Below are 16,609 nucleotides of genomic sequence, written 5' to 3' on the forward strand. Positions count from 1 at the left end.
GAAATGGAGTCGATGGAGCTGGAAGTGCACCCAGGCTCACTTCCTATCTGGAACAGGGCAGATAGCGGGTTAGCTATGTCCCTTTATATATATATAGTCTAAGGTGCAATATGAGTGTGGTGCATGAAACAAAAGATAAACTCGAATGTGCATGGAGATAGCAGCAAAGAACACCGGGCGAGTTCCGACACGCCTGTGCACAATCAGGCTTTTATAGTTGTACGACACACAGCAGGTGGGGTGACAGACGGCAACTGAAGGCAGGTGAGGAGACCTGCACAGAGAAAGGAGGAGAGCGGCAGCAGGACGCAACACAATAAAACCTGGGTCTTAACACCGATTAACCAACCAGAACCTAAGACCTATTGTAATGATGTGAGCCAGTGAATGTGCCAGCAATTATTTTCTGCAGCATTTTTCAACAGTAAAAACAAAGCATGGCATCCTGATGTAATTACTAGTCACATCTCTTCTGGATACAGCATGTTCCAGGACTTAGGCTCATCTTGTTGACGTGATTGTCGGCTCGTGGCAGGCAGATGATCAGAGGACTTGAGCCACTGTCAGTGAAGTAGCAGGAGAGGTGTGAGCGAGAATAGTTAATAGTTCATGAAAAAGCTCACCGACGCCAGCTGTGCAGCCAGCTCCACAAACGATTCTGCTCTGGTTGTCTGTGGTTGATCTCCCCATGTGGCTGTTTACCCTGTGCCCATTAACTGCCCCATGCTTGCTTGTTTTTATAATAGTAGAGACTTTAAAGTGTTAGTGTTTTGTTTGTTTTTTTTTCTTTTTGATCTTGAAATGCAATAACTGCCCCCGATTTGAAAATATCAACTTTATTGTTTTGGTTCTCTATTATGTTAACATAGCAAAAGACGAAGTTTAAATCTGTGAACTGGACAAATCGTTGTAAGAGTGAAGACGTTCCGCTGCTCATTCAAGCCGCTTCTTCAGTTCTGGTCAGATTGCTGGTGGTCACTGCCTTAAATCTATCTGAAGCAAGGGGCTAACTACACTGAAACTGTAAACAGCTATTGTCTATTGTCTCCATTCAGCCTTTAACGACCCTGCTATTGTTCTCATTGTTCTGGGTCTGAGGATGGAGTTATAGATGGGGGAGAGATTATGTGTCAGGCTCCCATTCCTATTTAAGGATTGTCTTTCCTAACAAAAATAGCTTCTTTATCTCCCCTCTCAAACCATTTCTTTTCTCTGGCTAAAATCTGAACTTCACTATCTTCAAAGGAGTGGTTAGTGGCTTTGAGCTGGAGATGCACAGCAGACTGGGGTCCTGAGGAGCTCTCACGCCGGTGTTGGTACATTCTCAAGTTCAGATCTTAGCCAAAGAAAAGAAATGGTTTGAGAAGGGAGTTAAAGAAGCTGTTTTTGTTAGGAAAGAGAATCCTTCCTTAAACAGGAATGGGGCCTGAGACATAATCTCTCCCTCATCTATAACTCCATCCTCCGACCTAGAACGATGAGAACAATCGCAGGGTCATCAAAGTCCAAATAGGGTAGTTTCACCTGAAACTAGAGACAATAGATGTTTATAGTTTCAGTGTAGTTAGCTCCTCCCATCAGGTAAGGCAGTGACCATCAGCAATCTGACCAGAACTGAAGAAGCGTCTTGGATGAGCAGCAAAACGTCTTCACTCCTACAATGATTTGTCCAGTTGACAGATTTAAACTTCATCTTTTGCCATGGATCAGACCTGGACGACTGAGAGATTACACAGACAATATATTAACTTGTGATTGGAAAGTCAAGAGGTGAGCTCATTCATACTTTGTGAGAGCTGCTACTCTAGGAGAGATGTCCTGAGTCTGACCAGTGGTTGACCAATATATTGATGTAAGAAAGTGGAGACGTGTTAGGGCAAAACAGCTTCGGGTGCAGGCTTTAAATATATACAGTTTAAAATTAACTCTGGGTCGGTTGGTTATTATTCATTCTACATTTCATAATTTGTCATTCAGTAAAGTATGACAATGACATGCCAATACATGTAAATATTGCTGAAATGTACATGGGGTTATATAGGCCAACATTTTTCAATTCTATGATTTAATGTAGGCTTACCTTCAGATAAGTTCATTCAAGGCCACATTCCTGCGATGTGGGAGGTGTTTCACAGTGTTGTCTTTCATCTGCATTGTACCTTTCCACTACAAGCTTTTGACCCTTGAACCTTTTACCTCGAGAGCTTTCTGCAGGAGCGTTCCCAGGGTCCCAGTAGCTCTTAGTGACACTCGCCTGTGTTTGTGTTATGTGCAACCAGACTGTCATGAAGGGAAGAACATCCGGCCATGAAGATGAAAATAATGCCTACCATTAGAGTATTCTTTAAGGTAAGAGTACATCTATTTTTGTCCATTATACAGAGCCTTTATTTCAGTTATATAATACATTCGAATTAAACACCGGTAGTGTAGTGCATGTGATTTATCTTGACTATCATAGGTCAGACCTCACTCAGCTTTATCCTATGGGCAAGCCTTAAAAATCTATTTTCCATCAAACTAAATCCAAAGTCTCACATGTTATATAAGGCTAAATCAATCATGCATACTAAGCTGACCATTGGCCCAAATCTGCCTCAGCAGTTCCACATGATTACTTTTAGTTTACAATGGATCTTTAACTCAGTAAAAATGAACTCACTAGTCCCTAAATACATGCTTACATAACAATTCTTTCCTAGAGGAGTATTTCTGAAAAGAACCAGAAGTTGGGTGAGGATGACATTATAATGTATTTGGCTATGGACCCACATTCCCATGATTACTTTACTGTACAGATGAAATACACCTGGTGCAAGTTTCTACCTGCTCCACTCAATTCATGGTTCTCCCATTCTTGTCTCTATCCAAAATGACATTTATTTTGCATTTACTTATGTATTAAATATCCCAACAATTGTTCAATAGGACTTTGAACAATAACAATGAAATAAATATTGAAATTAGTTGAAGGCACTGCACAATTAAAGTGTAAGTAAAGAGTTATTATTATTGTTAATATTTCTGTATAATCAAGCATCCATTTCTCCATCCATTATTTTCAAGTCAGGCCAAAGAATTTCCACCTGTCTTGTCACTTGTTACCTTTGACCTCAGATAAAAATTACAAAGAGCCTTTGTAAAACCTAAAAGGCAGATCTAATTATCGTCTACAGAAACATGAACATTGACGCCTCAGTGAAGAAGCAGGAGGTGAGGGGAGCTCTGGATTCTGCTGCAGAGGGCACAGCAGTGGGGGCTCCTGATGGGGGCTACGCCTGGTTCATCCTCCTCTCCGGCTTCACAGTGTTTGGTCTCACTTTTGGGGTGATCAAGTCTTTTGGGGTGTTCTATGTGGAGATCCACCATTACTTTGACACTTCAGCCACCACAGCGTCCTGGATCACATCCATCGCTGTGGCTACAGTTCACGTTGCCGGTGAGAATGCCAATGTTTTTTGGGAGCAGCATCAGCTCGTTTTGCCAATTGCATGTAGGCCTACAGTATAACAAAAACACAATCTGGCACTGCTTATATTTAATGCTTATCTTGCCTGAAAGCCCTTGCCTTAAAGGCTATATATTTCTCCTATTCTTGTATGGGAAGTATTTGTTATTCTCTTGGCTTCTTCAATAGTTTAAAGTTTATTTGTTCACTCCGCTGTTTCTCTTTTTAAGCATTATCATAACATGCCATGATATTTTAGTGCCCAAGGGAAATTTGATTACACCAGCACAGTTAGCTAATGGAATATCAGCTATCAACCCCAAAACTAAAACTGTCCACTCTGTGTCTCCCTTTCTTCACTTCAACACACTGCATGCTCTTCAAGGAGTTATCAAACACATCAGTTAATTATTCTCATATTACTATTTGGACTATGCAGGTATGAAACAGGACAAACGGGTCTTAACAAGGATGAAATCATGACTGCAGGTGTAAAGCAGAACAGTCTTGATAATATAAAAGCATAGCATATTAAAAGTTAAAATAAAAAGACAGCACGGCTGTAGACTGGTGTATCTGTGTCTAAAACTTATTCATAAACACAAACCAAAAAGTTTGGTACAGCATGAAATTCTGTTTCATCTTTTTTTCACTACTGCTAATGCGAGCATATACAGAAAGAGCTTTCACTGGTGCTATCATTAAAAACATCATGAATAATTCAGATTCATGATGATAAACAGATTGATTTATATGTTTGGTATTTCCCATGCCTTTACAGTCTGTGTAGTAAACTATGGTACATTATCTGTATGTATCTGTGTTATAGCTCCATTAGCCTCTGCTCTGAGTGCTCGCTTCGGTCATCGCTCCATAGTCATGATTGGTGGACTCGTCTGCAGCGCTGGTGTGATATCTGGGTCATTTGCCAGAAACCTTTTGGAACTCTACTTGACCGTGGGCTTCCTCAATGGTATGAAAAATGAATGTTTTTCATTCGTTTGAAATCACTGAGTCACTGGGGTCCAGATCCAATCCGGCTGAGATAAACTGACAAATGCACAGCCTCTGTGAGACAAGGTGACCAGGGAAACTGATAATTTTAAAGAAGGACAAATTCTGTAACAGCTGGATGATGCCAGTCACAGATTGAGCGAAGCAAATAGAAATGTCAACAAAAACTGGAGGTGTCCCTGTTAAAACTATGCAGGGGATGGAAAATTCCACAGAATATGTCTTCTGTTAGTGGACTCACCTCTCCACAGACCTCACCTGTAACTTAGACTAGTGATGTTTGTCCCCATGAACAAACAAAAGTCATACTGTGGAACATTCCAATTACATCTGGAAGTGAAGCAGGAGATACACATCCTCCACCACAAAAGTTGCATAGTTCTTCTTTAAGTAACTGTGGTCTGAGTCATATATGTGATGCACTTAACTCATCATTTGTTTCCTTACTTTCAGGCCTGGGTTACGCTTTAGTTTGGACCCCCACAGTGACCATGGTGGGCCTGTACTTTGACCGTAAGCGCCCTGTGGCCAATGCTCTGTCCAGTGCAGGAGAGTGCATCCTCACATTTATCTTCACGCCCTTGTCCCAGTGGTTGATTGATAGCTACTCTTGGAGGGGAGCTATGCTAATTCTGGGCGGTCTACAGCTTAACCTATGTGTGTGCGGGGCTATGCTTCGGCCTTTGAAATCTCGCCAAGACTACAGTTACCCAAAAGATGTGAAAGCTAATGAAGAAGGAGAAAAAATGCTCCAAAGCCAGTCACAAAGCTTGCATAAAGTGGAAAAAAAGACATTAAAATCCAAAATTGTTCCTTATGTAGACTTTACCCTTATTGCTAATGCAGAATTTATGGTATACTCTATGTTTGGAGTCTTCGCCGCGCTGGGCTTGTTCGCTCCCCCTCTATTCCTGGTGCCATACGCCCGCAGTAGAGGTGTGGAGGACTATCAGTCAGCAGCACTCATGTCCATATCCTCTGCACTGGACCTGGTTGGAAGAGTGGCTTTCGGCTGGGTGGCAAACATGAGGATTATAAAAATGGTATGTTCAATTTAATCAAGCCATTGACACAGACAACCTGAATTTGGGTTTGAGATGTTTCTGAAATTCAACAATGAATACTAGGGCCAGCACAGTATCTACAGTTTATTTTTATGTTACAGATGTTGTGTCCTTAGGCAAGACACTTTACCCACTTTACCTAGTAGTATGAATATTGGTGATGGTTGGAAGGGCTGAAGGACTTTAAAGGCATTATATCAATCCAATGGAATATTATCATCATTAGAAGAAACATATATGGACACCACCAAAATGGAATAATTATTTTGTTTCTATTTTTTTTTTCTCAAGGAAAAAGTATATAAATAAAAAAAGCACTTTCCATACAGGATTTGGCATTTTTAAATTTTATATTGAATTACAAGGATTTAATTATGCTTCTTAAATTGATATCCCTATTGAATAAACCCAAAAAATCTGCAATGTGAAAAGTGTTACATCATTGCCAGAACGTCTCTACAATATATATATTTTTCTTGACTTTTATCTTATTTTTAACTTATTTCAATGAGCCAAACTGCAGAGTGAACCACCAGATGGCACCAGAATTTTGCCTTGCAGGTCTCCTAAGCCAGTCGCCTGTTTTTTCCAATACCATTCTTTGCAATAACTCATTTAAAGTCATAGTATGCAACTTTTTGCGACAAACAGACAAAATAAAAGTGTGCTTTTCATTATAGATGTTTTATGTCCCTAAAAACATAAAACATGCCTTTACTGTGAGCAAGCAAACCTGAGTTTGGCCTGGATGAGTGCCTCCTCCTGCATGTTTCTATGGAAATGTTGTTCTTTTGGCTATAATATTCCAGTTTGGGATAAAATGTATCTATCTCTATGGAGAATGTTTTGAAGTATGGTTTTAACTTTTATATTTCCAGGGAATCATGCAGGTGATGTGCCACCTCCAGAAAGTTACATACTATCACTTTAACTTGAGTTGTCTCACTTAGTTACTCTCTCCTCTACAGGTGCACCAGTTGATAGCTACAGTCATTCTTCTTGGTGTAGTCCTTCTCGTGTGCCCTCTGGCCTCCTCTTTTGCTGAACTCGCCGTCTTCAGCGCTGCTTTTGGCCTGGTGTTCGGGGCGATGGTGGCTGTACACATCACTGTTCTAGCAGAAGTGGTTGGAGTGCATAGACTGGGCAGTGCGCTGGGCTTCTTCATGCTCATTCGCAGCGGTGGAGGCCTGCTGGGACCGCCCATAGCTGGTGAGACGAACACGCTTTGATTTAAAGTCAGCCATGTGTGTATGTATGTGGATTAGGCTACGCCGTAAAATTCCACGTGATCTTTCCATGCGTTAAAACCAGTGCAATACGATTTTGTCAAGGTTACAGTGTCAAATGCGGTATAATCAATTTCTCTGATGAGATTAGGCTTTCTTCATCATCACCAAAGCCCAGTGAGTCTTTTTAACCTACAATGAGGGTTTATACCTTCTTGACATCTAGTTGTCTTAATCCTGAGTTTTGTCATTCTATTACATTGGATTCTACGTTAATATATTCAGCAGGCAATTTATATCGTGATGCTGTTTGACTCCATTAATTTCATGGGCTGATGCTTGGGAATGATGAGTCACTTTTACGTTTCTACCAGAAAAACAATATTATGTTGGGGAATGTACAGTGAATGATGCAGAACTCCGAATGACAGAATATAGAAAAAGAACCAAATGTAATTGGTAAACCGGACCACCTGCTTGTCCCATCTGTCCCCAATCATACAGTCATTTGCATTTTGTTTATGCCAACTTCCTTTTCCTGATAGAACTTTTATTCTGATAAGACCAAGTTTGCACAGCAGGAAAGCTACGAATCATGAGGAACCTTATCAAATAGGATTTTTAAGTATTAAGTGTGATTACGTTTTTCCTTTTACTTTTAATCACATCATAAAAAAGCTGCAGTTCATTCTTTTACCTCAACCAGCGGCTTAGTCCACGTGTAAGACAGCAGTACATCAAAAACTCTGCAGTAAGAAGCTGTATTTTCTTTTTATGCCGTGAACCAGGCCACAAAACAAAGCACTCCAAACAGACCTCCTCTATTACTGGGGTTATGACCCATTTCCACACACCACTCTGGTCCACAGAAGTAAGTCAGACGCAGCCAGGCATCGCTCCCTCTGCCAAAAAGCCACCCACAAATCAGCTAGGTTTGGGAATCCTCCAGGAAATCTGAAAATCGGATGAAAATATTGCATTGACCACTGCTTATCGCTCACTCACATGCCAAATTCAAACTAGCACTTGACCAATTGCCGTCCCGCTGTGGCACCTGGTATTCCATCCAAGTATTATCCAGGTCCTACCTTGCTTATTTTCCTAGATCGGTCAGAAATATATAGCTAGGACTGTAATATATAAGAACAAAGTTGATTAATTTACAGTAACAGTTCTTTCATGTGCGTTCAAGTGCCTATAAATATTAGACATTCATATACTGCAAATCTAATGGCTCAAAATAACCCGAAAAAGTCGAATTATCCAGAGGCATTTCTTTGCAGCGGACTATTTTTAACAGCCGATCTGACACGCAAACTTGTACTGTAGTCATCAGTGCTTTGAGGCCGTCCACACTTTGAAGACCAGAGACTTGACTCATGTAGACGATGCATCAAAGCGTGCTAATTATGTTTCCTTCCAGGGAGGCAGGCTTCAACTTTAAAGCCTTTAGGTCAAATTAATCACTGTACAATCTTCTCTTCTGCAGTCTTTACACTCAGACTGAATGAATTTGAAATTACTAATTGGAACACGTATTAAGTAGGTTGTCTAGACTGGTCTTTACTCTGATCTGTTTATTTTTAGGGTTCTTTATTGACTACATGGGGGACTACGGAGCGGGGTTTTTGATGGCCGGAACATCTCTCCTCATATCTGTCCTCTTTTTGATTCTTTTGGAAGTGTTGACCCGCAAAGGTCAAGGGTCAGGTGGAAATGCACTGTGCAAAGTCAAAGCAAAGACTGACAAACAAAGTCACAAAGTTGAAGAGGAAGAAGAAGCAGAAATAGCATGAAATCGTGATAAATTTGTGATAAATGTATTAAATGTGTATAATGTGTGCGTTGAAGGAGCTGCTCTGAAATATGAATGCGCATTTGAATGACGCTCGGTTTGAAATGAAAGGACATACTGTGAAACTTAAAGAAATGTTTTTATACGGATGTCTTGCTCTTCATTTTTTGGTCAGTGTAAGATTACAATTTGCAAAGTATGACTTTAGCTCTCCCAAGTGGTTGAGGTATGTCATTGCATTACTAAGAATCTGAGTGGGGAGCATACACATAAATGGAATATCAAAGCGGGAAATTGTATGCAAATTGTATATCACCAGTGTCAAGTTTTTTGTAATGTCTGTGGAATCCCTCAGTCGCCCAGGTACGGTCATAGCAAAATGTTTCACCGCTCATCCAATAGTTTATTCAGCTTTGTTTGTGGTGTTTGTTTGTTAAAAGAAAGAAAGTTTTGCTATTGCAGCTATTCCACAAATACAACAGGTACAATATTAAAAACATTTCTTACTACATACTAATAGTGAAGTTCCCTACACAATACTTTCACAACATACACCAAAAGAAAGATGAAAAAATGAACAAAAAAAGAAAAAGATGGCCTCTGATCCCGCAGGGCTTTGATCTGACTGACAGAGCCAAAGACCAAATCCATGAAAAGTCTGCCCCAAACCCACTGCCAGGAGAAAGAGGAGAGGTCATATATCATGTGTGAAAGGAGGCCTGCCGCTGGGATAGACAGTGTTCCCCTCAGAGAACACACTTCCACTGTAACAGCACACGTAGGCTGACTGTAAACCGCGCTCGGCTTACTGACTTTGTATGTAAAGGATTTTGACATATTTAAAACTATTATTTGCTTTCTAGTTGTAAAAATCAATCACTGATACGTGCACATCTTATTATAATTATTATTTCTGCATGCAATTAAGTATTATTTTGTGATTATTTGGTTATTCTTTTTATACATTTATAGTGGCAGAAGCAATAGCTACTCAAATGAAAACTTAATGAAACATGTTTTGTTTAAAGGACCTGTTGTGGAGAAATACTACAGCTGTCTTTATGAATAATCCTTTTGTGAAATCTGGTGAGTTTTGAAATACAAAAAAGGTTTATTCTTTGTGGACAGGACAGGGCCCACCCCGGCAGCCTTCAGGAGTCCCACGTAAGTCTCCCTGAGTCTCTCCTTAAGAGCATCTCTCCTCCTGTGTATTTGTACCAGAATGACATCCATCAGACATTAGAAAGTAGAGTGACTTTTGTTTCACACCCATGAGATGATGAACTTTTACACTTGAGGACAGATAAGACAACAAAAGCTTTCCTGGAGGATGGGACAGAGCCTTTACACGTGTTAATGTCTGGTCTGGGTCTCTGCATTTACACAACGACATATGATAAGAATATTTTCATCCCAACATGAATATACTTACATTTCCATCTGTGTTATAATGTGTATAATAGTTTACTTTGGTTTCATTTACACACACTTCACACACAAACCCTGCATATTTAGGCTGAGTTCTTCCCACAAACAGAAAACAGTCTGTTCCACCTTGTAATGTCATGTGGTAATACAGGAAGTGCTCCACTGTGTTTTTAAACTCCACGCACCTTCACTAGAATCATTTGGATGCTTTCAGCCTTGAGTCTCTACTGAATTAAAAGTAAAAAGTAGCTGTTACCTTCAAAACTACCACTACATGACGTCACAAGGTGGAACAGAGCATTTTGACTAATAATACATATGCGTGAATGAAACAAAACACAACTTTGGGTGTGTTTTTGATGAGGCAACAACATTATAACATGGCTTGAAGCTCATAAGAATACATTTGTCTAATAAAAACCTTTAAACTGTTTTTTATTTAGTCTGTTACTGGTAGACAGTGATTGTTAAAGCTAATGACCAGTGAAATCTGACCATTCTGCACCTGTATGAGCAAGTACTGCCCTCACTGCAGATACCTCCAGGTTGCACTGACCCCATACTGGAAAAGGGCAGCGTAGGGTCGCCATAGCAGCTGAAATAGTATTTAAATCTTTTTTTCTCTCTTCTGAGGTGACCCTGCACTTGAGAGGTCATGCTGTGGAATGCAGCACGGCTACCTGAGCTCAGACTGAGGGGAGATGTAGAAAAAACACAGCTACATGGACATAGTAGATCATTTTATTGATAATACTGCTAGTCTAAGCTACTAACTAGAAGCAGTACACAGTGAGAAGCCGACTGTTGCTGCTATTGCTACTGTGTACTACAAAAGAGGAACGAATGCTGCTAGTTTTTTTGTTTGTTTGTGTTTTTTTGTGTGTGTGTATCTTATTCTTCGCTAATACTTCATTCTTCTTTTTGGGATGGTACTCAGAATTCTCGGGCACTTCCATCTTATTCTTAATTTTTCCGATATTACATGAGCACTTATGGGAACACCTGCGATCTTTTTCAACATAAGGTTTTGAATTGCTTCCAGTCTCAGCGTGCTCCCTTTCTTTATGATCCATGTCCATACATCAGAACACTCAGCACTACAGACTTGTACAGTGTCGGTTTTGTTTCTAGTTTGTATTCTGGAGACCTAAAATCACAATCATTTCCTCGCTGATTTCTCTTTGATGATCACTATCATCTTTTATGACTGGCCCCAAATACTTGAATTCTCGTTTTTTGGTGTTTCTAAGCAATATGTGTCACCAAATTGGGGACATCTTGTCTTTTCTTTGCAGTCTCTCTCTGATTCAGTTTGCTTCTTTCTACCTTTCCAGCAGAGCACGATGTTGATTTGTGTGATCTAAGACTGAGATCAGTGCCAAATGAACTAAAGCATTGGTCGCACTGGAATGGTTTGTTCTGTTGTCTCTTTTTGCATCTCTTTCTTCTTACACCAGCTGGTTTGGCAAAGCACCAGTCCACATGTCGTAGGCAACTTCTTCTCACAGATGTCACAGATGTTGCATTTCTCTTTTGAAAAAGATGCTGAAGTTGACTTTTTGCCCCTTTTGTTCTTATATTCCACGTCCCAAAACGTGCAGCAGTTTTCGTCCCCTGAGCTGTAAATACAGAGAGCATACTGGGTGCACAGTTTCATGATTTTTGTTTCACTGTTGTTAATTTGTAAGCCTACAATTTCAGCTATTTCTTTGAGTGACTGTACAACAAGATTGAAATCTTCGGTTGTTCATGTTAAAATGGCAATATCATCAGCAAATTCCATGTCACTTATTACTTTTCTGGCACTTCCAACTTTAAGCGATGTACTTTGATCATTAAGTGTCCTAAATGCACACTTAATCACCCAATCCAATACTACAATGAACAGTGAGGGGCTGAGGATGCAGTCTTGTTTCACTCCTTTCGTCAGTGGAAACTCATTGTCCTTCCTTTTGGCAAGTGGTTACTCACTTATGTTCTTGATCATTTCAAGTCATTTGGAAGTATTTTAAATATCTGATCTCTTCTAGTTGAGTTAAATGCCTGTCTGAAGTCAGTGAAGCTGCAGTATAATGGCAATTGGAATACAACTGACTTTTTGAACAGTTGATCGACTGTGGATCTTTTAGAACAGAAACATTGATTTTCTTTTAAATGGTCATGAATAATTTTGAGGATAGGATTTTTCAAGATTATTAGCACAGTTTTTCCGACAGCGCTTAATAGTGAGATTGGCTGATAAAAAAAAACCCAAAAAAACACTTCTCTGCAGATTAACAATAGAGCTTGAAAAACTGATTTTCCAGTTTTTAGTTGCTCTACTTGTATCTCGTCAATTCCGGCAGCTTTTTGAGACTTTAACTTCTTCGTCTACTACCACTACTACTACTATTATTACTTCAACTTGAATTACTAGGCTACTAATTTATCCATTAAGTAGTAGGCTGCTATTTATAAATTTCAGAGCACTATGCTGGTTTGTTTTTTTGTTTTTTGTTTTCTAGCTGGAGCTAGTACCATTTTACTGCAAAAATAAGTGCGTCACATAACTAGCTAAAATGAAACTGCAACCTTGTGTCATTGGGGTGAAATCGAGATTTATCAAAAAAGAGAAGAAAAGTGGTAAAACTATTACTACGGTATGTTAAAACTGCTAAGTGGTAAGATCTGGTTCAGGAGTGAGTGAAATCCTAGTCTGTCTTTGTGTTGTTTGGGATTATTAACAAAAAGAAAGGATAATCACACCAGAGGGGAGGAAACTGTGGTTTAGGCCCAGTTCAAACCTTCGTGGTGATCAGAGCAGAGGGGACACACACATGCGGGTAATTGGGATTGATTGGGAGTGCGGCAGGGGGCCACCCTAATGAGCAGAGCAGGCCACCAGACCAGAGCCGTGCCTGCACATATGGCAACAGGTCAGCGCCATAAAAACCTCCACAGGACTTTAATAGAAAGAAACTCACCAGTAAAAAGGGCTTGTGGGTAAACTCTGTCACTCTTAAGTTTATTATTTATTGTGAAGTAATTTAAGACATTTATTTATGCATTTTATGCAAACATATGTTTCTGTCATCTTGACTGAAGTCTGAATATAAGAAAATCTCAGAGGTAAAAAAAAAACAATGCAAAATGGATTTTACTGTAACCACAAGCTGCCAGTAAATGAACAATTTATTAGATTATCCCTGCCAGATCAGGGATCACCACCAAAGACAAAAGGTATTGCGATTACATTTGTTTGTTCCAAAAGTTTCCAAAGCAGGATTCGTCACTAAGTGCACAGATTTATGAACAAATAAAGTAATCCAAAAAGTCCCCTAAATTCCAGATGAGGCCTAAACTAGATTTATGGTAAAAGGTTTTTCTATTTTCAGAGAACCTTCTATTATCTAGATAATTGTGGCTTTTGCAATTTGATATTTGGGTCATTTCAAACTGCAATTTTGATTCAGTTGTGTAATATTGTGCAGACCATAATCCATGATAGAAATGTAAGACATGGCATGAAATAGCCTTGTTTTGCCTGTAACTACAAGTCTGAATAATCTCTACACCTCTTCATTCAACTCATTGCATAAACTTTATAACCATAATTCAGATAAAGGAATGCAAGCCCAGTCCTTGTTTAGTCTACTGTATGGTAGTCCATCATCTCTTGTATCAACACTTCCTCTGTCATGTGCCGGTTTGTTCCTCTAATCTGCCTGCTTTCGCTCCCTACAGCCTACACACAATATGGCGAGTGTTCAAAGGCAATGGGAGCAACAATATGTCACTATGAAAAGCTACTTGTAGATACAGAGACGCAGTGATAGTATTACAGGCTTCTACTGATATCTAGCTAAAAGAATGGCGCCAGTCATGCCCCTATTCTTCCATTACTCTCAGACAGAATGTATAGGAGTAGTCCAGAAGAAAGTGCCCATTATACATTAGCGCAGTGTGTATGGGACTTTCAGGTACTTCAAACACAAACATGACTTCCAACTTCCATCCTGCTGCCAGTAAAAGTCATTAACAAAGTCCTCAGCTGCTCCAGGCCTAAACAGCCTAAAAGTGCTGTTTCACTGGGTTTTTGAGGATGGCAGTTCAAGACTATGGCATCTTTTAAATTATGTTGTGCAAAAATACTTTATTGAGTTATTATTATATCTCCATCTCAAGATAAGTTTTTATTCCACACCAGGGAAATGTCCTCATTGTATGTGGATCATATCCATGCGAATCACTGTTATGCTATGGGATGGATTTATAGTTCACAAATGCAAATTAAAACCAGCAGCGTTTCCTTATATCCATAAATCACACTGACCTTTGACCCAAGCAGCTGCCCAAACTAATCTGGAGAAAACACAGAATAACTTTAACAAGCATTAATGTACTGCAGTTAAAGCATGAAACACAAACCGGATACAAACCTCATGTTTTTCCAGTACATTTTTAATTTGGGGATACCATATAGATTTTCACTTGATCTCGAAAAAGGTGAGAAGTGTGTGATTTGTCACCAGCTGATTCCATATAACCCGGACATCTTGTGTTTCATATTTTGCAATATTTGTTTTGTAAACACATCCATGTAAACCTCTGTGCACTTTGCATGTTTTTGAATGTACTCTCCAGTACCTTTATGTCATGCAATTTTATATATCACACATCCATTAACTTTCAACATAAATGTTGATGGTTCTGCACATAATTCCATCCAGATGCCGCGGCTGGACTCCATTATCAAACTGATGTGAGTTCTCATTTGGTTGGTGTAATTTATATTATCTGTGCTTGTATAATTGTCACATGTGGTGATATTCTGACCACAAAACAACTCCTCTGCCAGAATTCACAGTCTCAAGGCTCGGAAATACAAATGGTTGGACACTGTTTTGAACAGTGTAAAGATCCAATCATAAATATTATGGTCGTTTTCACGCTACCACTAGTTGGGTTAACGTAAAAGAGCATTTGCTCCAAAAGAGGTGCACTTGGGCTGGTGTGAGCCCAACAGTCACACTCTGGACCACGGGGGTGAGTCTGGTGTGAACACGGGTGACCTCGTGCTGACCTACACAGTCCGGGACAGTAAAAGTGCTCGGATCACTTCTGTGAATGGCAGAGCTGCTGTTTGACATGTTCGTTTGTTGAGGAAATTTGGATCAACTTAATATTAGTCTCCAGAAGGAGACTAGTCTCCTCCTGCCTCTGTCTGTGCAGGTGTGTCTGGGTCTGTGTGTCGTTCCAAAAGCTTTTTCTCTTCTACATGCACTCATCACAGTGTATTTAGTCACAGGTGAAAGAAAAGAGCACGGTCTATAGGGGAAGTGAGCGTGTGCGCGTGTATTCACGAGGCTCTGTCCACTTCAAATGCTTTGTCATAGAAATAATTTCGTCATCAGCTGATAAAAACTCATGTGGCTCATGGTGCGTGTTTGGGGTGAATAATGCTTGAATGATGGTGTATGTGAACAAAAAACAAAAGTAAAAGAAACAGACCTAATTCTAGTGTGCACATGTGTGAAAACGACCCACAAACAACCTACAAACCCACACCAGCTCTGACAGTGAATGTTCTTTAGATTTTAGAGATAAATTAAATCTAGATGGTGTCAAATACACGTTACACTGTAAAATAAACACTAGCAGATTTGCTGTGTACATTTATGTATCATGACATGCATTATCTGTTTTATCAATCATAGCTTGCTCTCTTCTCCATTAACCCTCCTCTTTCCCATATCACCCAGCAGCAGAACCACCTGTCACCCCAGCCTCTCCATCTCCTCCAAACATTAAGACCTTAAGGTCCATGTTTGGACCTTTAAATACTGGCGGTAGAGGAGATTTTTATTTATAAAATATATTGATTGTTCCTTTCATTTCATTATAGATTTCTTACCTGGACCTGCCAGGATCAAAGTGCCAAAGTTTATACATAATAAAAAAGTTTATGTATCTCACCTATTTGTATGTGTCTAATTTTACTGAAGTAACCAAATGAAAGCCTTGTGAAGCTCAACTGGAATGAACATTTTCATATCATATGGTATGAAGCCCTCAAGACACCCCACCCAAAAGAAAAATCTTACACATTAGTGTCTCCAGAGCCACCAGAAGATGAAAGGAATTTCAGTCTTTCGTTCTGTCTCTTCTTTATCTCTGCATTTTCCTTCCTCTTTCTCTTGTCAAGATCTTGTTTGGCTTTCAGAACACTGTTTATATGCAACTGTAAGGGCCACTCATTTGAACAGACCCTGTATCCACAATGTTTGCCATTTCCTGTTTGGTTAGAGCTATATATTTAACTGCACTCAGATTTATAGTATGTACTGTACACTGTCTCATTGTGTTTAGGTTATCTCCTTTTCATATATGATCCACATTTAACACAGACTGGGCACATATGACGTATGTGAGAAAGTGTATCAGGGTCAGCACTGCAAGACATCCAGCTGGAACTTTCACAGAGCGAAAATGAATAACATAACAGGCAGATAATAAAGTCCAGATATAAATATTATTCAAACTAGCTCAGCTTTCTTCCCTTTCGTAGCATGTCTTCGGAGCATGAAACACCTTTTTATACATTCAGCTACACATATGTTATCTTTTGTGTTAACTTAACTGGATTTTGTCATAT

General features: G+C 39.6%; 1 protein-coding gene across 1 annotated transcript; it reads left to right on the plus strand.

The window, feature by feature from the left end:
• The first annotated feature begins 3,180 nt into the window (after positions 1 to 3,180).
• Positions 3,181 to 8,548, plus strand: si:dkey-246g23.4 (uncharacterized protein LOC559426 homolog). The gene is made up of 5 exons (XM_033967577.1): positions 3,181 to 3,439; positions 4,278 to 4,421; positions 4,916 to 5,505; positions 6,495 to 6,735; positions 8,340 to 8,548. The coding sequence occupies exons 1-5, from the start codon at positions 3,181 to 3,183 to the stop codon at positions 8,546 to 8,548; spliced, it is 1,443 nt and encodes a 480-aa protein (XP_033823468.1).
• Positions 8,549 to 16,609: the final 8,061 nt, after the last annotated feature.

Source organism: Periophthalmus magnuspinnatus, chromosome 6 (genome assembly GCF_009829125.3).
Source record: "Periophthalmus magnuspinnatus isolate fPerMag1 chromosome 6, fPerMag1.2.pri, whole genome shotgun sequence".
NCBI classification, from domain to species: Eukaryota; Metazoa; Chordata; class Actinopteri; order Gobiiformes; family Gobiidae; genus Periophthalmus; species Periophthalmus magnuspinnatus.

Excerpts from the sequence above, each read along its gene's own strand:
- si:dkey-246g23.4 (XM_033967577.1), top strand. The coding sequence starts at position 3,181 with ATGAACATTGACGCCTCAGTGAAGAAGCAGGAGGTGAGGGGAGCTCTG. Across the intron at positions 4,422-4,915 it reads GACCGTGGGCTTCCTCAATG|GCCTGGGTTACGCTTTAGTT; the intron begins GTATGAAAAATG and ends CCTTACTTTCAG. Across the intron at positions 6,736-8,339 it reads GCTGGGACCGCCCATAGCTG|GGTTCTTTATTGACTACATG; the intron begins GTGAGACGAACA and ends GTTTATTTTTAG.